At 40.9% G+C, this 19,656-nt stretch overlaps 1 protein-coding gene across 3 annotated transcripts in view; it reads right to left on the bottom strand.

Annotated features, from left to right (window-relative positions):
* Positions 1-15,524: 15,524 nt before the first annotated feature.
* The window catches only part of unc5b (unc-5 netrin receptor B), a 314,621-nt gene continuing 310,489 nt past the window's right edge, over positions 15,525-19,656 (bottom strand). For all 3 annotated transcript variants that reach the window (XM_059946443.1, XM_059946444.1, XM_059946446.1), the window contains one exon: positions 15,525-19,078. In XM_059946443.1, the coding sequence (XP_059802426.1) occupies positions 18,916-19,078 (163 nt within the window). In that variant the 3' untranslated portion in view covers positions 15,525-18,915. The remainder of the gene's footprint in view (positions 19,079-19,656) is intronic.

Below are 19,656 nucleotides of genomic sequence, written 5' to 3'. Positions count from 1 at the left end.
GGAGCTTCACGTGTAAAGGGTTCATCAGATTTTGCTTGTTTCATCTAGTGGTTAAATGGAAGATAAAAACTCCTGCAGCTAAAGCAAGCTGGATTTTGTCCTTGTTGCATCTTTCTACAGTGCTACGCTTCCAAAAAATCAATTGCTTATGGTGTGACCGTTTTCAGGTCAAATCCAGAAATATGATTGGGGATTTCCAGTGTCAGGCAAGACCATATTGGACAGAAAGCAAATATTTCAAATAATCTTTCCTGGAATTAAAACAAATGTACAGCCATTGAATCAGATGATTCTAAACTGATCCACCTCTCACTCCTTCACTTCCCTCTGGTGTCCCTCCTCCTTCCCTTTATCTTATGATCTACTCTCATCTCCTATTAGATTCCTGCTTCTTCTGCCCTGCACCTATCCCTTCCCATCTTCTCACTTCACCCATCCTTCATCATTGACCACCTACGCCCTCACTTCATCTCACTTGTCGTCTGCCAGCTCGTACTCCTTCCCCTTCCGCCACCTTCTTAATCTTGCTTGTTGCTGCCAGTCCTGATGAAGGGTCTCCGTTTGAAATCTTGATTGTTTATTACCCTCCATAGATGCTGACTGACTGCTGACTTCCTCCAGTATCTTATTTTTTGTATTGCCAAGAATATAACCTCCTGTCCCCTTCGTGTTTATCTAGTTTTTCTTTCCTTACATCATGTCATTTGTATTCAATGTCCTGTGATGGAGAGCACTAGGAAAACACACTCCTTACATGCACACAAACATTGCATTGTCAGTCGCCAGACATTGCGTTAAGTTTATGCATTTCAGTGTCTTCCCCGGTATGCTCTTACTTCATCCCAAACTGCATTAATGCACTCGGGTTGGCCTTTCCCACCATAGACACCAGACTTATCCATCATCAGAGATCCCCACCATCCAGACCATGCTCTTTTCTCGCTCCTTTCATCAGGTAGAAGGTACAAGGCCTATGGACTTGCACCACCAGGTTTAAGAACAGTTACTATCCCTCAACCATCAGGCTCTTGAATAAAGGAGGATAACTACACTCACTTGCCCCATAATTGAAATGTTCCTACAGCCAAAGATCTCGCTTCAAAGACTCTTTATCTCATTATTTCATGTTCTTGTTATTTATTGCTATTTATTTATATTTGCATTTGCATGGTTTGTTGCCTTCTGCACTCTGGTTGATCCTGTTATAGTTACTGTTCTATAGATTTGCCGAGTATGCCCACAGGAAAATGAATCTCAGGGTTGTGTATGGTGACATATGTGTACCCTACCCACCTACTGCCTGTTGTGCCTCTGATGCTCAGGGCAGCAATGTAGGTCCTCCACCTTGGACAGTGTTCAGGGCTTCCTTCATCATGACTGTCCTCCACTCAGTTTTCACTACTCTGTGAGTTGTGCAAGTTCCGGGTGGAGACACAGGAATACCGTTTCACTTAGATGTCAAAGGATTATTTATTGCTGTTTCCGTGGCAGTTTTGTTTGACCAGTCAGGTTGTTAGCCCTGAGATGAATCTCTGAACTTAGAGGACCAGCTTCTTCCCTTTGACCTGGTTGGCATGGGTGACCCCACTAAGAGTCAAAGCATAAAGCCCTGACTCCACCCAGCATAGCTCTCAGGTCACTGAGGCACACAAGCTTTCACGAAAAGGTTGTGGTCCTCTTGGAGGATGACATATATGCATTTTGATAATAAAATTTACTTTAAATTTTTAATATTCCATTTCTCTAGTCATGGGGGTACGCAATTGTGTCTATGTTGTTTGTATACTGTATTTAACCTACCCCATATTTCTTTTGATATGGGAGGAAACCAGAATGTGGTGATTATATTCTATTTATTTTGTAACATTATTGTAACCACATTGTGGGGTGCATCACATTCTAATTCATGTGCAGTCTAAAGTTAACTTCATTGGTAATTAAAGATGGTTTGACCTCGTGTCAAGACAAGAGGAGCTCTTTGTCCTCAGTAGGGAACAGAAGTAAAGGCTTCCTGGAGTTCATACTGGACAAAAATAGCACAGAGCTATTATAGTGTTTCTGGTAGATCCCTTTTTGTAAATTTTGGCAGTATCCTTTTTGCTATTTTTGTTAATAATGAACACCCTTGTACAAAAGTGTGATGTGACTACAACAGTTTTTCTTTTGGCCATAACCCACCTATCTAACATGCCCCTTGTGGAAATGGTTTCCATTTAGAAAAGTCACAATGGCACAGTCGAGTTGTTGTCTTGCATCTCCAGAGATCTGGTTAAAGTTCAGTTCCCTCTGTGAAGAGGTTGGATGTCCTCCCTCTGACAAAGGATGTTTCCTTTGGAAATTCAAGTCTACTCTCCCCATCCCAAAGACGTGCAGGCTAAAGTGAACTGGTCACATTAAATTGTCCTTGGTGCATGGGTGAATGGTTGAATCAGGTGGAAATTGTTGGGAATGTGGGGAGATTAAAGTGGGTTTAGTCGTGTGGGATTAGTGTAAATGAAGACGTGATGCACAGAGCCAGCAGACCAAAAGGACTTTTCTGTCCCACGTAACCCTGAATCTAAAATCCCACCCATATCCTAGGTGAAAATGAAGGACTTTGCTCAAAAATAGAGGGCTATAGGTAAGCCTAGTAATTTCTAAGATAGGGACATGTTCGGTACAAATTTGTGGGCCGTAGGACCTGTATTGTGCTGTAGGTTTTCTATGTTTCTATTTTATTTCTCCCAGTAGATGCTGCCTGACTTGCTGAGTTCCACCAGCATTTTGTGTGTATTGTTCAAGATTTCCAGTACCTGCCCAACTCTTGCATCTATGCTGTTGGGAATTCCTTAGCTGTGTGGCTTAGTATCCTCTTTCATCACAAGGAGCTATTTTCCTCACTTACTCCCTTTCTCCTCTCATTCATAATTTGACAGATCTTCACCCCCTTATTCTTCCCTCATCAAGGGAAAAGTGCCTGAGCCTCTTCCATTTCTCCTGATGGTTTTGCACGTGCAGGTATCATTCTTACATAAAACACTAAAACTTCAAATGGTACAGCATAGGAACAGGACTTTCGACCCACAATGCCTGTACCGAACATAATGCTGAATAAACTAAATTTCTTCTGCCTGTACATGAACCACATCCCTCCATTTCCTGCATATTTATTATTTCCCATCACGCCACCTTATGTACAGCCTAGTGGCTATGTACCTATGTATATAAGCTATGTATGCATTTGTATTTATTGTATTTTTTTAATTATTATTATTAAGTCTTTTTTTCTTTTGTGTGTTTTTGTGTTGCATTGGATCCAGAGTAAAAATCATTTTGTTCTCCTTACATTTGTGTACAGGAAATGACATTTAACAATCTTGGATCTTGAATATTCATAGAGTCATAGAGCAATACAATCCAGATCATCGTCAACCCTTCATCCAATTGAGGCTAATTGGTACCATTGGAGGACAATGGCACCTAATGGCGACTCCTTTGCTTGCATCTTTGGAAAGAGCTCTATCTCTATTTTTAATATCTTTATTTTTCCCTTTCAGGGTTCTTTTGAAGACCCTGACCTGGAGTTACACGCTGACTTCGGTTCTTTGCAGAAATGGGACCCGCTCTCGGGGTCTCACGACTGGTCACTATTCGATATGCCAAGGACGCGGCCTAGAAGACTAGTGTGCCTTCAGGGTTCTGGGATTTCGTGGCTCTGCAGGCGGGCGGACTCGAGGTCAGTGCTGCGCAGAAAACTGGTGTGTTGTGGGAGACAGAAGATCAAAAGCAGTGAGGTAGCTGCTGACTATGTGTCCAGAGCCCTGAGTTCTTTGGGCACAGAGCTCGGAAGAAACAATGCAACAGACTTTCAATACCATACATCAGCGAGTTATTTTGTTACGTCTCCCCTCTCGCTGTGAAACGGGGTCACCTCTGTCTCCCTTATTAGAGAGAGAACCTGTGGTATGTCGAATTACCGGGTGAACGAGTAGTCTTTGGGGTGCTGCAAGTCTGTGGCTTTATTGATGCTTTGCTGCGTGCTCGAGTGCTCGGTGGGGGTGCGGCTGCTTTTTTTGCTGGTGGTGGGGTCATTGTTTTGATGCTGCTTATGCATAGGAGGGGGGAGCTGGGGGGCTTTGAGGTTGTAATATTTAACTGTCATTCATTGTTTGGGGCAGTCCTCTGTTTTGGTAGATGGTTGCGAAGAAAAAGAATTTCAGGATGTATATTGTATATATTTTCTGACATTAAATGTACCTAATGAAACTATTGAATTTTCAATGCAGGAAATTGGGACAAATGATACTACTATACTGCTGCCATAAAGTTAACAATTTTCATGACATATGCCAGTGATATTAAATCTGATTCTATTGAACCTGCCTCAAACCTTCCTCTAGAAGCTCATTCAATATAATCACCACATTCGGGTTTCCTCCCATAGTCTAAAGACATATGAGGAGGATTAATTAGTCATTATAAATTGTCCCACGATTGAGTTAGATTTCAATCAGGGTTGTCCGGGGTTTATTGGTGGCACAGCTGGAGGGACTGGAAAAGCCTATACCATGCTGTACCTCTAAGTAAATAAATAATGAAAGATTCTCAGTGTCTGCAACTATCTACGCTTCTCTCATAATCTAATATACCTCTATCAGGTCTCCTCTCAGCCTCTGATGCTCCAGAGAAGTCATTCCAAGTTTGTTCAACCTCTCCTTATATTTCATACCCTGTAATCCAGGCAGCATCCTGATAAACTTCTTCCATAATTTTTCCAAAGCCTCCACATTTTTCCCGTAATAGAACACAGAAGACTACAGCACAGTAAATTCCCTTTGGCCAACAACGTTGTGCCAACCTTTTATCAATCTGACCTTTCCCTCCTACATAACCATTCGATCATCCGTGAACCTATCTAAGAGTTTCCTAAATGCCTCAAATACATCTGCCTCTATTTCCACCCTTGCCACTCACCAATCTCTGCATAAAAAAAACTACCTCTGACAACCTCTCCTTCACTTCCCTCCAATCACCTTAAAATAATGCCCCCTGGTATTAGCCATTTCTGTAATGGGAAAAAGTCTCTGGATGTCCACTCTACTTTTGCCTCTTTTCATCTTGTAAATCTCTATAAAATCACGTCTCATCCTCCTTCAGTCCAAAGAGAAAACCCTTAGCTCGCCCAACCTATCCGCATAAGAAATAAATGGGGTGACCAGAGTTGCAGACAATAATTGGGGAATCCTTATTTTTCAATATGTAGTATCCCTGTATCCTTCTCTTGATACGCGAACCAGGCATTGCCAACTTGTCCACTGGAAACAGAACTCAGCCTTACCACCCAAAGCTAGTAAGACCTAAATGTACGTGTAGGAGTTGTATCAGGTATCCAAAAAAAGTTCTGGACTCAGATCAGGTATCTTTCAGCTGTGGTTGTGTCAAAATATGGTTTGGTTTTAATTTTATACCCAAACTTATTTCCACTAAAGGAGAAAGCTAAAAAAATCAGTTATCAATGCTTTAGCAGTTAAGATTTTTTGTTCAATCCTTCTTCCAGATCTAAATCTTCTAAGACTCAAGTGATTTTAGCTGTAATCTGTTATGTGTGAAAATGGGACACACTGTCACCAGGCAAGATTAACCATCCTTCAGTGTATATTCTATCCACCATACTTCATTTTTCATGTCAAAAAACACAAATATATTTAATTTCCTCAGGGCAATTTTTTTGGTCTTCTGTTCCATCCATCGATGTAAACTTCCATTTGTGCTATTTTAAAGCTATCATTAACCTATTTAAAATTGGAGGCTCAAGCTCTCAGGTGCAAACCAGTCACAGTTATAACTTCTTGCTCGATGCAGGAATATATAATTTGGGGAGGGAGGCTGGGAAGGAGGTGGAGAGAAAGGGCCAAGGGTCAAGAGTGGTGTTGGGGCCTGGTTGGGGAAGGGTGGCTGGAGGACCAAGACATGTTAGGCTGGTCTGGTCAGTGAATGATAACTGACTTATGGGGACACCCAAGTATTGGGTCTAGTTGCAGGGAGTCAGACCCCAGGGGTCAATGGAGAAGTAGATTGTTTGTAATCTCAGGGTTCTGAGTGAAGTTGCATGGTTGGGGGGGGATTGGAGTGTGGTGGAGTGAGGCCCAGAGGATGGAAGGAATTTTCTTTAAAGCAGTCCAGCTCAAGTATGGCAGTTTAAGGGCATGGCTGTCCTGGGAGCTTCAACCGTGAGACCGATGGCGGGGGAGCAGCGTGTTGTGCGGATCAGGCCCTCGTGCCTTGGCGTCACCTGTTACAGACAGCTGGGGAGGAGGCGCTGGCAGCAGTGTGGGAGAGAACAAAGGCGTGGTAGGAATACTGGGTTGGGGGCTGGCCCCTGTAGGCCTGCTCTCCTGCTGGTGCTGCTCTCCAGTATTCACCCCCTGGAAGACAAACTCGACTGTCTTCATCTGTGCCTGACCCAGTGCAAGATGAGGAACTGTTGTGTGCTTGTCTTGCAGAAACATGGCTCCAGGATAAAATCCCTTGTACCATTAGTCATCGGTCCATACCATTCAGGGACTTGTGCTAATATTACTTTGTGACTATATGTGCTCTCGTAACTAAATATGATATGGCACATAGTGAAGTGTTTAGCACAATGCTTTACAGAACCTGCAACGCTGTTTCAATTCCTGTAAGGAAACCCAGTGACTGCGTGGGTTTCCTCCTGATGCTCCAGTTTCCTTCCACAGTCGAACGATGTACCGGCTGGTGGGTTAATTAATTATTGTAACTTGTTCCCTGATTAGGCTGGGATTAAATTAGGGGATTTGCTGGGCCATGCGGCTGGAGGGGTCAGAAGGTCTATTCTGTACTCTATGTCAATAAATAAATATATGTGCTGTGTGTGACTGTACGTACTGTGATTGTCACCTTAGTCCTGGGCGAATAATGCTTTGTTTAATTGTATGCTTGAATTACAATTAACACCAAACTTTAACTTAGCAACTAACGGTTGCTCCTGGGACAGTGTGGACCGATTCTCCCCGCAATGCCTCAGGGAATCCTCTGGTTGACATGAGAGTGATGCTGCCTCACATAAATGTGATTCATGCTGGGAATTGGGAAGTGCTTGGTCAAATATCCAGAGTGGCATGAAATGATCGTTGCCATGTTTCACTCCAGCTGAAGTCCACTGTGCTTGCATAATCACAGAAGTAATCAGCGGTACACAATCAATTTACACATTGTCTTCAGACTTCATATAGCTCAATAAAAGCCATCTGTTGCTTTTCTAATTGTACATAGATTTAAAAGATTCCAAGCCATTATTTCAAAGAAGAGCAAGGAAATTCTCCCTGATGGCTTGGCCAGTATTTAACTCCCAATCAAGATCACTAAAGCACACCATTTCACTGACTTTTGTGGAATAATTTGTACTATTCTTACATTGTAACCAAGATCCAACACCAGCTGTTTGACTCTTTCCTGCTGTACGTACAAGCCTTTTATAATAGAGAACCCTATAATACATTAATGAGACTAGAGCTGAGTCTCTATTAAGGTATATAGATTTTATTCTATGATTTAAAAAATACATCCTGGCAACTCATGGGGTAAATATAATGCAGTAAAGTTCAGATTCCCCTTAGTCAGAGTCTCTTCACAATGTCAATCAATGTACATATTCAAGAATCTGTTGCGTCAAGGCTTAACCTATGCTCCGTATGTGTCACAAACTCTTTCAAGTTCCTCTGTCACTCTGAACACCTGTGTCACGCTCATCAGCATGGGTAGAAGTGATCATCACATCATCGTGCTGAGGCCTTCACACTGAGGCCACTCTCCATCATACCGTACCGCAAGCGTGCCACATGGGGTAGACTCAAAACGGATATGACTGCTCAAAACTAGGCTTCCTGAGATGCTGTGGACCAGACACTATAATCTTGTCACCCAACATATTCTTCCCCCTACCAGAACTACTAAGCCAGGGAAACAAACCTGGTTCAATGTGGAGAGCATAATGTGATACAGGGAGAACCACCTATTATAAGATTTACATTTAGTTCTAAACACTCCATTATAGGAAGGATGGGGAGGCTATAGAGAGGAAGCAGAACAGGCTTCTGAGGATGCTGCCTGGCTTAGAGGGTAAAAAGAGAGGTGGCTAATGTTCTCCAGTGGCATTAATGTTTCTTACTGCACTTAGGTCACATATTGACCCTGGGGTGCAAGAATTCCAGACATTATTGATCCAAAAGGATCAGGTGTAAGGTTTGCAGCATAATGTGGGGCTGCCTCCTAAAGATAAGATCATCCTTATTTGTCACAGGTAGAGCAAAACAACAAGGCATATAGTGAAATGCATCGCTTCCGTCAGCAACCAGCCATCCAAGGCTGTGTTGGCAGCACACAGCAACCCCACATCTTATTAACACTAACCGGTATGTCTTCGGAATGTGAGAGGAAACCCACACAGTCACGGGGAGAACATGCAAACTTCTTACAGACATCAGAGGAAATTGAACCCTGATCTTCTGATCAGTGGCACTATAAAACAGTACGCTAACTACTACACTAGCATGCTACCCTCTACGCTGCTCTGCTGCCTTATTGGCCTAGCCCAGTTATTTTGGAAACATCTGAAGTTGTAGTGACCAGGACTGATGTAAAAATTGTAAGAGAATCTGGACTTCCTCCCAGGTAGATAATAGGTGTTTGTCACAATCAACTAAATTCTTCCAAAAGGTGTTGTACACTACAAACCACATTCTAATCTCCCAAATCCTCATCAGTCTTCCAACAAATCTGCACTTTTCTAGTTCTGCCCTCTTTTCATTCCTTCATCATTTGTTGATTCACATGAGTCTTATTGGTCTCTAAACTCTGAAATTCTGTCCCTAAACCTCTCTGTTCCGCTCTTGTTCAACATGCACCCTGAAGCACCGATTTTTAAAAGTACAACCACTCAAGCATTTCTATCTTTGTCGCTGTTCCAATTTTGACATCCATTAGTGCTTTTGTGATGTGCCAGAAGACATTTTCCAAAAAACAAAAGGTGTCATGCAAATACAGACTGTTATTGTTTCTCCAATCACACCTGCAGATGCTGGAAATCCTGAAGGAACTAAGCAGGTCATGCAACATTGATGGAAAAGTGTAAACAGTTGACGTTTTGGGCTGAGACCCTTCATCAGGACTGAACTCTTTTCTCTTTTCCATAGATGCTACCTGGCTTGCTGAGTTCCTCCAGCATCTTGTGTGTGTTGCTGTTATTGTTTCTATTGCCTTTTTATTAAGAAGTATCGTATGTTTAAAGGGAAAATTCTGTGGAAATAACAATTGGGAATTGGGAAGATATAGATGAGATGGTGAGTATTTCCCATTGATCTCAGACAATGTGCATTAAACGGTTTAATGGTGCAGATATTGTGTATCAGGCCCCAGGTAGAAGAAAGTTCAGAAAGCTCAACGTTCTAAATAAATTTATTATCAAAGTACATATTTGTCATTATATACAACCCTGAGATCCATTTTCCTGTGGGCATTTGCAGTACATACAAAGAAACAAAAGAAAACAATCAAAATAGTAATAATAAATAAATAAGCAATGAAATATCGAGAAACTGTTTGGTGTTGGAGTGAGTGAAGTTATCCTCTCTGATTCAGGAGCCTGATTGTTGAGAGGTAATAACTGTTCCTGAACCTGGTGCTGTGGGTCCTGAGGCTTCTGTGTGCATTTATCTGTGTGCATTTAAAGCAAGGGAGTTTTTTTTTAAATGTACGGTATGTAATACTTCACAAGGTAATCTCCCATTCTCTGTATACAAGATACATGACAGAATGATATTTTCCTTGCATGAATAAAACTGTAGATTATTGGATTCTAATCATCTTTTCTAAACAAAGACTAGACTGTAATGATTGATTTGACATTGAAAGTGTGTTTGTCTGCTGGTAAATTGACAAGAGCCCATACTGTAGGAATCTTAGAGGCAATCATAAGCTGGATGCAGAAAAAGAACAGAGGTTTGGTTGTTGCAACATTGTCTGGCAAAAACAAGATAATCTGAATCAAAAAAAGTCAGAAGATGCTGGAGGCAATCACCAGGTTAAGCAATAAACAAGGGAAAAGAAACAGATTCCATGTTCTGGGTCAAAGAGTCTTCGTCAGAAATGGAAAAGTGGGAAAACTTTTAACTCTTTTAAGTTACAGTGAAGGAAAATGGGTGAAGAGAACAGAGGGCATATCTTCAAATGGTTGCAGGTAATAATGGTCAATTCTTTTAAAAGTTGATTTAGAGACAATGGAATGGGAAAAGGAACACTGTAAAACAGAAAGTCCAACCACATTCGTGGAGAGAGATGATAAACTTAGTGATCATCTGAAATTGTTAAAATCAACCTCGAGTCTGGAGGACTTTGAATGTATAGCTATATCTTCCTGTTTCACTGTTCCTTTTCCTGTTCTGTTTCTGTGAGTTTATAAAGTAATTCTTACCCTGTCACGTTATTCCATCACCTCTCCATTCTGTCCTCTCCCCATCTCTGCAATTTGAAACACAATTTTTTGTCACTTTTCTAGTTCTGATGAAGGGGTCTTAGCCTTGTGGTGTTGGTTGAGGAATAAATATTGGCCAGATGAGGTACAGAGCTGGGAGCCAGCCCATTAGCTTTGAAGTTGGTAAGAGCTGTAAGAGGAAAGGAAGCCCAAGGTTGTCCAGTTCAGGAAGTGCTGGAAAGATACAGCAAGCTGGGCAGTATCTATAGAAGAAGGAACAGAATTGTAGACCAGCAGTCAAACCAACAAGGGATTATTGACCAAACACTGGTATCACTGGTACATGGAATGAAGAGAGATGGGTGCTTGATGGTCATAATAGGCTGTAGGACTTTATGATTCCATGATACTTCAAAGAAGAGCAGGTGTCCTGGCCAATGTTTATTCCCCAACCATCATCACAATTGTTATCACATTGTTGTTATGTGTGGAAAGTGGCTGGCCTGTGTTGGACATTGCAGTTGTGACTTCTACAGCCTGCTCGGAGGAATGATGGTATCTCTGCTTCATCTAAGAAGATCCAACTTGGACAAAGCAATACTCTTGTAATACTGCCTTGGACAGTCAATCAATATCTTCATGGGATTAAATGGACCACTATCTGACCTAGGGGTGAGACAACACATCCACTGAGCTAATATCCTCAACACGCTGCCCTGATCAACATTCTTCCCCCAGCCAACGCTAACAGAGAAACTTTGATACAAGGTTTGAAAGACTGGAAAGATTCAAAAGTAAGACCTATGGTTTTGTCTGTGTATTTAAGAAGATGTTTACCAGCTGAATAATTGATTGACCCCAATAAATGTCCAAAAAAACCTTGTTTTTCACTGTGGATACACATTTGATGTAACCTCAAATTGTGCATACATTGAAGAAACAAATTTCAGGATTAGCCAATCAATAACTGACACCATCCAAGTAGGAGTTGATATAAACTGTCCTGATTGCCTATAACTCCACCAGCAATGGTCACACAAAATGTCCTCCAACAACTAACCAGAACTAGAGGGCCAACAACAAGAGCTATCTTAAAATGCAACAATTGAGGATAATTGGTTTGGCATTTGACTCTATTGAAAGAAACATTGTGGCAAATGGCCAGGTGTAGGTGTCTAAACTGATGCTCTTCAAAGGGCACCATTAACTATCAGTGATTCCCCAGGTAACTTTAGCCAGCTTCCCCATCCACTCACCTACACCAAGTTCCTCTGTTCACTCACCAGGGCCTAGTTCTTGCTCCCATTCCACAAATTCTTCACTTGATGAATGGTACTCCTGCTTCTGGTCCACTCATTAGGAACCCACTTCCCACATTCCCTCCCATTCATTGGGGCCCTGATTTCTGTACTTTCTGTTTTTGCTGTCTTGAGAAACTTCCGAAACTCACCCTAGTTCTATTTCCCATTTTCTCTTTAAACTTACCGGCACCTTGTTTTAAAGGGAGCATGAGTAACACAGTCCTGGTAAGTTTAAAGATAATACATTTAAAAAATTGTTATCTTAACATTTAAAAATATGATCGAGCATTCCTGGAACAACATCCAATTATCCAGAAAATCTGCGAGTTCAGCACCAGTGAAGCCTCAAAATTGCTAGACAAGAGTTTTATTTTATCTTGGGTGTTCCATATCCTTAATCTGTAAACATTGTTAAAAAATGGAACTGAATTAATCTCCTGTCACTTATACATCATAGATGCTACCGTGTGTTGGGCAGCTTTTAGAAGGGAACCAATCTGAGAAGAAGCAGTATCTGCTGGTGGACCAACACGCTGATTACTGACCAAGGATGAAGTTCTATCCTTCGGTCAGAAAGGACCTTGCACACAAGTTGCTGACTAATTTATGTCTTTCAATCTGACTGGCAGAATCCTTTGGTGTTTTTTATGCAGCAGAGTTTTCATGCTTTTGAGTTTCTGAGTATCTATAGTTAGCCAAGGAACTATACAACAACTGTGGGATCAGCCCCGGATAAGTAAGAACAATAATGGGATTATGCTCCACCACTGAAAACTGATCCACATGTCCATCATCTTGGACTAAAGCTACAGTACATCAATAACTTGCATTTATCTTTAACCTAGTCAAACATCTAGCATAGAAAACGTCCTCCCCACCATTGAGCACATCTACTGTACAAGGAAGCAGCATCTTTCATCAAAGACAGATTGATGATATTGTTGTTTGTCTTCCGCTGCACAGTGTTTGTTAAGTCTTTCTGTGTAGTTTCTCTGATTCTATTGTATTAATTTGTTCTATTGTGATTTCCTGCAAGAAAATGAATTTCAGGGTAGTATATGGTGACATATATGCACCTTGATAATAAACTTACTTTGACGTTTGATCTCAAGCAGAGAATTATTGGAAAAATTTGAGTCTAACAACACAAAACATGGCTTAGATGCAAGTCTTAACAATCATTATGAGGGGAGGGGTTAGAGGAATACAGGATGTCATTCTGATGGTCTGGACATTGGATGCTAGTGGGGGAATATTTTATTGAAGGATGAAGAAGAGGCCGGAACTGGATGACAGAAATCTTGGAGAACTATAAGGGACATTCCTTCATTGTTGCTGGATTATAATCCAGGTACTCGCACTGTGAGGGGAAGAAAGGGTACCTTCAACATACAAAGTGCAACAATTCCAGAGGCAATCGCCACCACCTTTTCAACTAATAATAAATATGTACCAGTGATGATCACAACCTGAGCAATGGTGATTGTGTGAATATGGTGCAAATTAATAGCTCTCATTGTGATAAAGAATTATTTTGTTGTATTAGAGATCAGGACAGGAAGAGGCCATGACACTATACTATTACTCAGTTAAATCATAGCTGAAATGTTCCTTAAACTCAACTCACTGATGTTGACACGACAACTCCAATTAGTTTTACTAAGAATATTATTGTATGTAATTTTGTGCTCATAGAATGTAATATAATAGACAATAGCAACATTCAAGTCAGTCCCCAACCAAGAAAGTAGTATTGACCTGCCTTTTCAGTCCTTGTGGTGAAGGTACTCCCGCAGTGAATATAGACTTGATGAAACTGAGTGTCTTGCTGTTCCATTTCAGAAGGTGGATAGGAGTCAACTTTATTGTTGAGGTTCTTCAGCTGTCCAGAAAAGATCACCGGACCATCATAATTCCTTGAAAGTAGTGTCATAAGCAGATAAGGTCATAAAATATTTGGCATATTGGCCTTCATAAATCAAAGTATTGAGTTGGGATGGTACGTTGAAGTTGTAGAAGGCATTGGTCTTATTGTGTGCAATTCTGGTCAGCTACCTAGAGGGAAGACTGTCAATAAGATTGAAAGAGTGCAGAGAAAACTTACAAGAATGCTGCAGGGACTTGAGGACCTGAGTTATAGGGAAAGGTGGGAGATTTGATAGAGATATACAAAATTATGATGGGTATAGGTAGGGTAAATGTAGAAAAGGCATTTTCCATTGAGGTTGGGTGAAAATAGAACTAGAGGTCGTGGGCTAAGGATGAAAGGTAAACTGTTTAAGGGGAACTTCGTCACTCAGAGGGTGGTGAGACTGTGGAAAGATCTGCCAGTGAAAATAGTGGATGCAGGTTTGATTTTAATATTTTTGAGAAACTTGGATAGGTACATGGATGGGAGGGGTATGGAGGACTATGGCCCAGGTGCAGATTGATGGGACTAGGCAGATTAATAGTTCAACATGGATTAGATGGGCTGAGGGCCTTTTTCAGTGCTGTAGTGTTCTATGACTCTATCTCACCCCCTAAGAGGATCAGAGAATTTTTACAACAATCCATTACTACAGGCAACTGTTCAATTCATACTCACATAAGTTCTTCATCTTTTAGACGATAAACATACATATTCATTAGACAAGGTCTCTGAATTGTTAGCTTAGTATTATCATTGAATGGTCATGGCACATGAGGTTACTTAGTCATAATTTGTGTCACAGAGTAATGCAACACCAAAACAGGCCTTTCCACCTAACCTCTGTGATGCCTAAGATACTTACTTGAGCTAGTCCCATTTAGTGTAGTGGTTACTGTCTGCAAACTGTGTTTACTGTCTGCAAGGAACTTGCACTATCTCCGGGTGTCCACGTGGGTTTCCTCCAGGAGTTTCAGTTTCCTCCCACAGTCCAAAGACTTATGGGTTAGGGTGCTGCCAGAAGCACACCAACAATTGCGGGTTGCCCCCAACACATCCCTGGACTGTGTTGGTCATTGAGAGTCTTCCACTCTGATTCGAAGTGCACGTGAGAAATAAAGCTAATCTTTACATGTGCTTGGGTCGGATCTCTCCAAAGACTCTCTATCCACATACCTACAGACACACCCAGACCTGAGACACTAGGTGAAGTCACTTGATTCCAAACAATTAGTTTATTAATCATTACAGAACGTCTTTCTGGTGCTTCCCAGTCCTTCCCTTTCCTCAACCATAATTGTCCCCTTCCAACCCTCAGTCCACAATAATCAGAATCAGTTTTAATATCACTAATGTCATGAAATTTGTTTTTTTTGGTACAGTGCAATACATAAAATTATTACAGTACTGTGCAAAAGTCTTAGGCATCCTAGCTATATATATATATGTACCTAAGACTTTTGCACAGTACTGCATTTACCTAATTGCCTCTTGAAGACCTCAGTGGAACCTACCTCCACCAAATCTGCATAAAAAGCCTTCCAGATCCCAACTGCAAGCAGTGTAAAAAATATTTTCTTCATATTTTTCTTAATCCTCATTGTCCTTATTTCATCCCTGTGGCTTCTAGTTCTCAACACCTCCATAAAGAGAAGTGCTTCCTGCTATTCACTCTGGGCAGACTACTCATCACTACGATCAGGCTAAGCTTCCTCTTTTTATTTGGTTACTAGGATACTGATTCCCGTGAGTTAAGACAGCACAGAGAAGTAAATCTAACCTGGATATGCTAGGTGTTACAATGACATATCAGGATTACAAAAAATTGCAATGTTTGATTCATTAAACTAGGAAATATAATTTATTGCATAAAAATTAATTTGTTACAATAGGAACGCTAAACTTATTTACAATCGGTAGTTTACAGAATGAACAAATACATGAAAAGGGACAGAGGAATAGATTCCAGCAATTTCTATACATATAAATATGAAAGATGTATGTAACAAACAGAAGCACTGCGATATGTCTGCAAATGAATTAATTCTATAAACTTGCATAGCACTTGGAGTGAATGAAAGATATGAAAGTACTATTTTGCTAACCTGTTGGTATAATGATACCCCTTATATGTGAGAAAAGAAAGAGGACAACTCTTTGTTAAAACACCTTTATCTGTTCTTAATCAATGAATACTGAAAAAAATTGCTGACCACAGCCTTCTAAAAGTTAGTGCCAACCTCCCTCAGAGATAGTGAATTTACATTAATCCAAGTCGTGATTACATCTCTCTGTAAGTGGATTGCATGAGCTGTCGCAGGTGGCTCATTATAATTTTATAAAAACTATGTATAGTCATCGAAAGCGACATTTTGCAATTTTCTTTTCAAAGAGCACCCCAGTGCACTGATATCAAGTACTCAGAGCATCAAAAAGGAGTGTGTGATTTTGCTGGTTTTTGGCTCACACTGGATGTAGGGAGGTGGCTAATTCATTCCAAGGTTCTTCTAAATTTAGGCTGTCATCTTGTGTTGGGCCTTTCCTGGATTTTATATCACCTGACCTTCCATCATGTCTTGCCAAACAGCTTTGCCCACCACCCCACCTCTGATATATTTTCTTTAATTAAAAAAAAAGATTTTTAAGAGAAAATTAAAAGAATAGCATACTTGAGATATAAATTCAACTTTGTTTCCACTGAGGTCAATAAAACTGAATTTTGGAAGCTGAGTTGTTAGGGAGAGCAATCAAATATGAAATTCAACAACGTTTTAAAACACTCCAATGACTTTTTTGCATGGATTGCTTGTGGTAACATCCAGAAAAACCATCAGCTCTTCAGAACATGAGCATGCTTTCAGATAAATTGGTCTTCTGATTTGCTTAGACAACAAGCAGGAAAACCATTGACCATGGATGTCCAATAACTGAGTTTCTGAAGTAATCATTTAAAAACATCACACAATGATGCACTTAAAATGCATTTGTCTAAAACATCTTGGGGAAAATAGCTCAATATGCAGATTCTGCAAAAGTTTAAGGAATGCACCTAATTTTGATGGTACTCCCTTGGAGAATTCACAATCCAGTTGACACCAACACAGCACCAAGAATGCATCACACACTCCCTTATTCATCACAATCTATCTCTCTGGTTAGCTGAACCTTTCAGTCAAGTGAAGACATTTCAAAACAATGTCAGAAATGACGCTGCTACAACTGCTGAGAGTCTTTGTGAGTTCATGATGAATGTCTTTGTGACAATGACACCTAACAATGATCAAAAGTGTTTGATTTAAAGGCAAGTTTGGAGTAAGACATCATTGGATACTGGCCCTACATTGGTGGTTGACTGGGAAAGAAACCTTGGAGAGTTTGCCGCCTGATGATTTCTGGAACGGAATTATCTTGGGCATTTGTCATCATTCCACCATCAGGTTATGTACTTTGGATGGTTCACACAAAGATTACATCCCATGTGAAGTACTTCTAGCTAACTTAGTCCAATGCTAGCTCAAGATAGCAATCATTGGTGCTCAAAATGGCTCGAAGGATTCTTCCAATTTTCTGTGTTCATGTTCACAAACTTATGGTTCCCCCAAGTCTCTTCAGTGAAGTTGGTTTGGTTCTGAGGCATTCTATGGTTCAGTGAAATGGTCTGAGATGCAGCAGAGATGTTGGCAAGAGAAATGATTATATCACCCACTGAAATTTCCCTTATTATTAAAGGAAGAGACAAATGACAGTGTCAATTAAAGCACAGAGGGTTTCATATTTCTATGCCAGGCCTTGGCTAACATTCAGATTAAAATTAAGATCAAAATCTGAATTCTTGATAGAAAATATTATACTAAGGCTATACCTTCTTATGGTCAAGATATGATAACACTTTAAGAACATGGAGCCCGTATTCATTCTGGTTTGTGCTGAGATCCTCTGGTGCTATACATGAGTTTAATTTCCTTTGCCAGTACATTGCACAATTTGTATTGGAGACATTTTTCTGGTGATGGTACGCTGCTTTGACAAATGGCTATTGCTTTGTTTCAGTCTTCAACACATGGCCTTGACTCTGTGAAGACAGGCTGGGAACTGTTCCCACTTTACTCAACAGGAGATGGGATGGTGAGTGAAAAGAGGTTGGTTGGTTAGGCACACCAAGAGTTAATGTATAAATGTTTCCTGTTATTTAGAAGTGATGGGATTTAGCATAGAGATGCTGGTGATTAACCTTAGCAGAAACCCTGACAAATCTTACTAGTCTGCATTGTCTCGCACAATTTAAATACTGTCACTAAACAACCAGACAGGGCAATGTGAAACAAATCTGGTAATATTTTCATCATGGGTTTTGTCACTGACAATGTCTAATGGGGGGGGGCAAGAGAGAGAGAGAGAGAGAGAGAGAGACGGGGGAGAGCGAGGGGGAGAGGGGAGGGGTGAAAGAGAGAGGTGGGCAGAGGGACGGAAAAAGAGAGACGGGTGAGAATGAGGGAGAGAGGGAGAGGGGAGGGTGGGGGAAGAGAGAGAGAGAGAGAGAGAGAGAGAGAGAGAGAGAGAGAGAGAGAGAGAGAGAGAGAGAGAGAGAGAGAGAGAGAGAGAGAGAGAGAGAGAGAGAGAGAGAGAGAGAGAGAGAGAGAGAGAGAGAGACTGACTGACTTTGTAGTTGTCTTAGCTTTGATTTGTGGATTTGTGTTCTGCCAAAGTAACTGGGAGAAACCCACAGTGATTTGGGCAAAGTTTGCTTCCGAACTTGAAGAAATGAATATTCCTTTGCTACAAGGTAATAAATTGCAAGTGGATGGTCCCGTGACACCACCGCCTGCCTGCATCTATGAATCATTTTCCTCCTCCTAAACACCTATGATTGTTCAGCTGGATCTCTCTTGTACAACATGTGCATTCAGATTTGAGTGATGTCTACATCTGCCATATATGTAAACAACTCTGTGGGTTCTTACAAAGTTTCAATATAGGAGCAAACAAAAAAGCATCCAAAGATATGGATAATAAATTAAATGCGTTTCCTAAGAAACTGTTAACCTTTTACAAGCTGCCCAAAGCTTTGGATAGGAGAGAGGCTTCATCTAGATTGAACATGACAAGCACTGCTCTCTTCTGTAAAAACACTACTTTCCTAATTTGCCAGGTGCTCAGATGAGCAGCAAACTGATTTCTACAACAAGTTGCCATAGATGCAAGGGTTTCATCACACGGTTGCCAAGATTTTTCGTGCTTCAGCATTCTTCTGATGTCATGACTACCATCATGTCGCTCTTGCCCATCTCCTCTAGGACACTGGCGAGAGAATTGATATCTCCATCGTCCTGATGCTGGGCTTCCCACAGATCTAAGATGACTCCAGTTGGGCTAACTTTTGTAGCAAAGTAGGTGAGAAACCTAGGCACAAGGAAAAACAACATGACTCACTCTTCAGTAGTGCAAGATACATTTGCTGAATACTCAGAAAGCAAAAAAAAAACAAGAAGATGCTGGAAGAATGTAGCAATTTGAGCAGCATCTGTGAAGGGAAATGGACAGTTAACACGTGAGGTTGAGACCCTCAGTCCAGATGAAGAGTCTCAACTTGAAACACGGACAGTCAATTTCCCTCCACAGATACTGTCTGACCCACTGAATTCCTCCAACATCTTGTGTTTTGTGCTAGGCTATACCTTCTGCCATCAAAGGACCTTCTGCAGTCTTTTGTACCTCAGTTTATCTACTGCATTTTCTGCTTTTACTTAGCAGTTCAACCTTTATTAAGTATACTAAGCAAAGAATGAAGCATATTCTTCCATAAGGAAGATATAAGAAATCCAGTAGCTAACTGATGTAGAGAAATTCCCCTCAACAGCAAGTTCATAGTACCAGCTGGCTTGAGTTAAGTTGATTTTCAGAGACATCTGGACTACTGTAGCAGTTGTAAGTTCCTTTTCCTTCTTTGAAGTGGTACAAAGAGATCTTTGACAGTCACC

The sequence above is a fragment of the Hypanus sabinus genome, chromosome 21 (genome assembly GCF_030144855.1).
Source record: "Hypanus sabinus isolate sHypSab1 chromosome 21, sHypSab1.hap1, whole genome shotgun sequence".
Lineage (NCBI taxonomy): Eukaryota > Metazoa > Chordata > Chondrichthyes > Myliobatiformes > Dasyatidae > Hypanus > Hypanus sabinus.
This window is presented reverse-complemented; position numbering and strand designations above follow the sequence as displayed.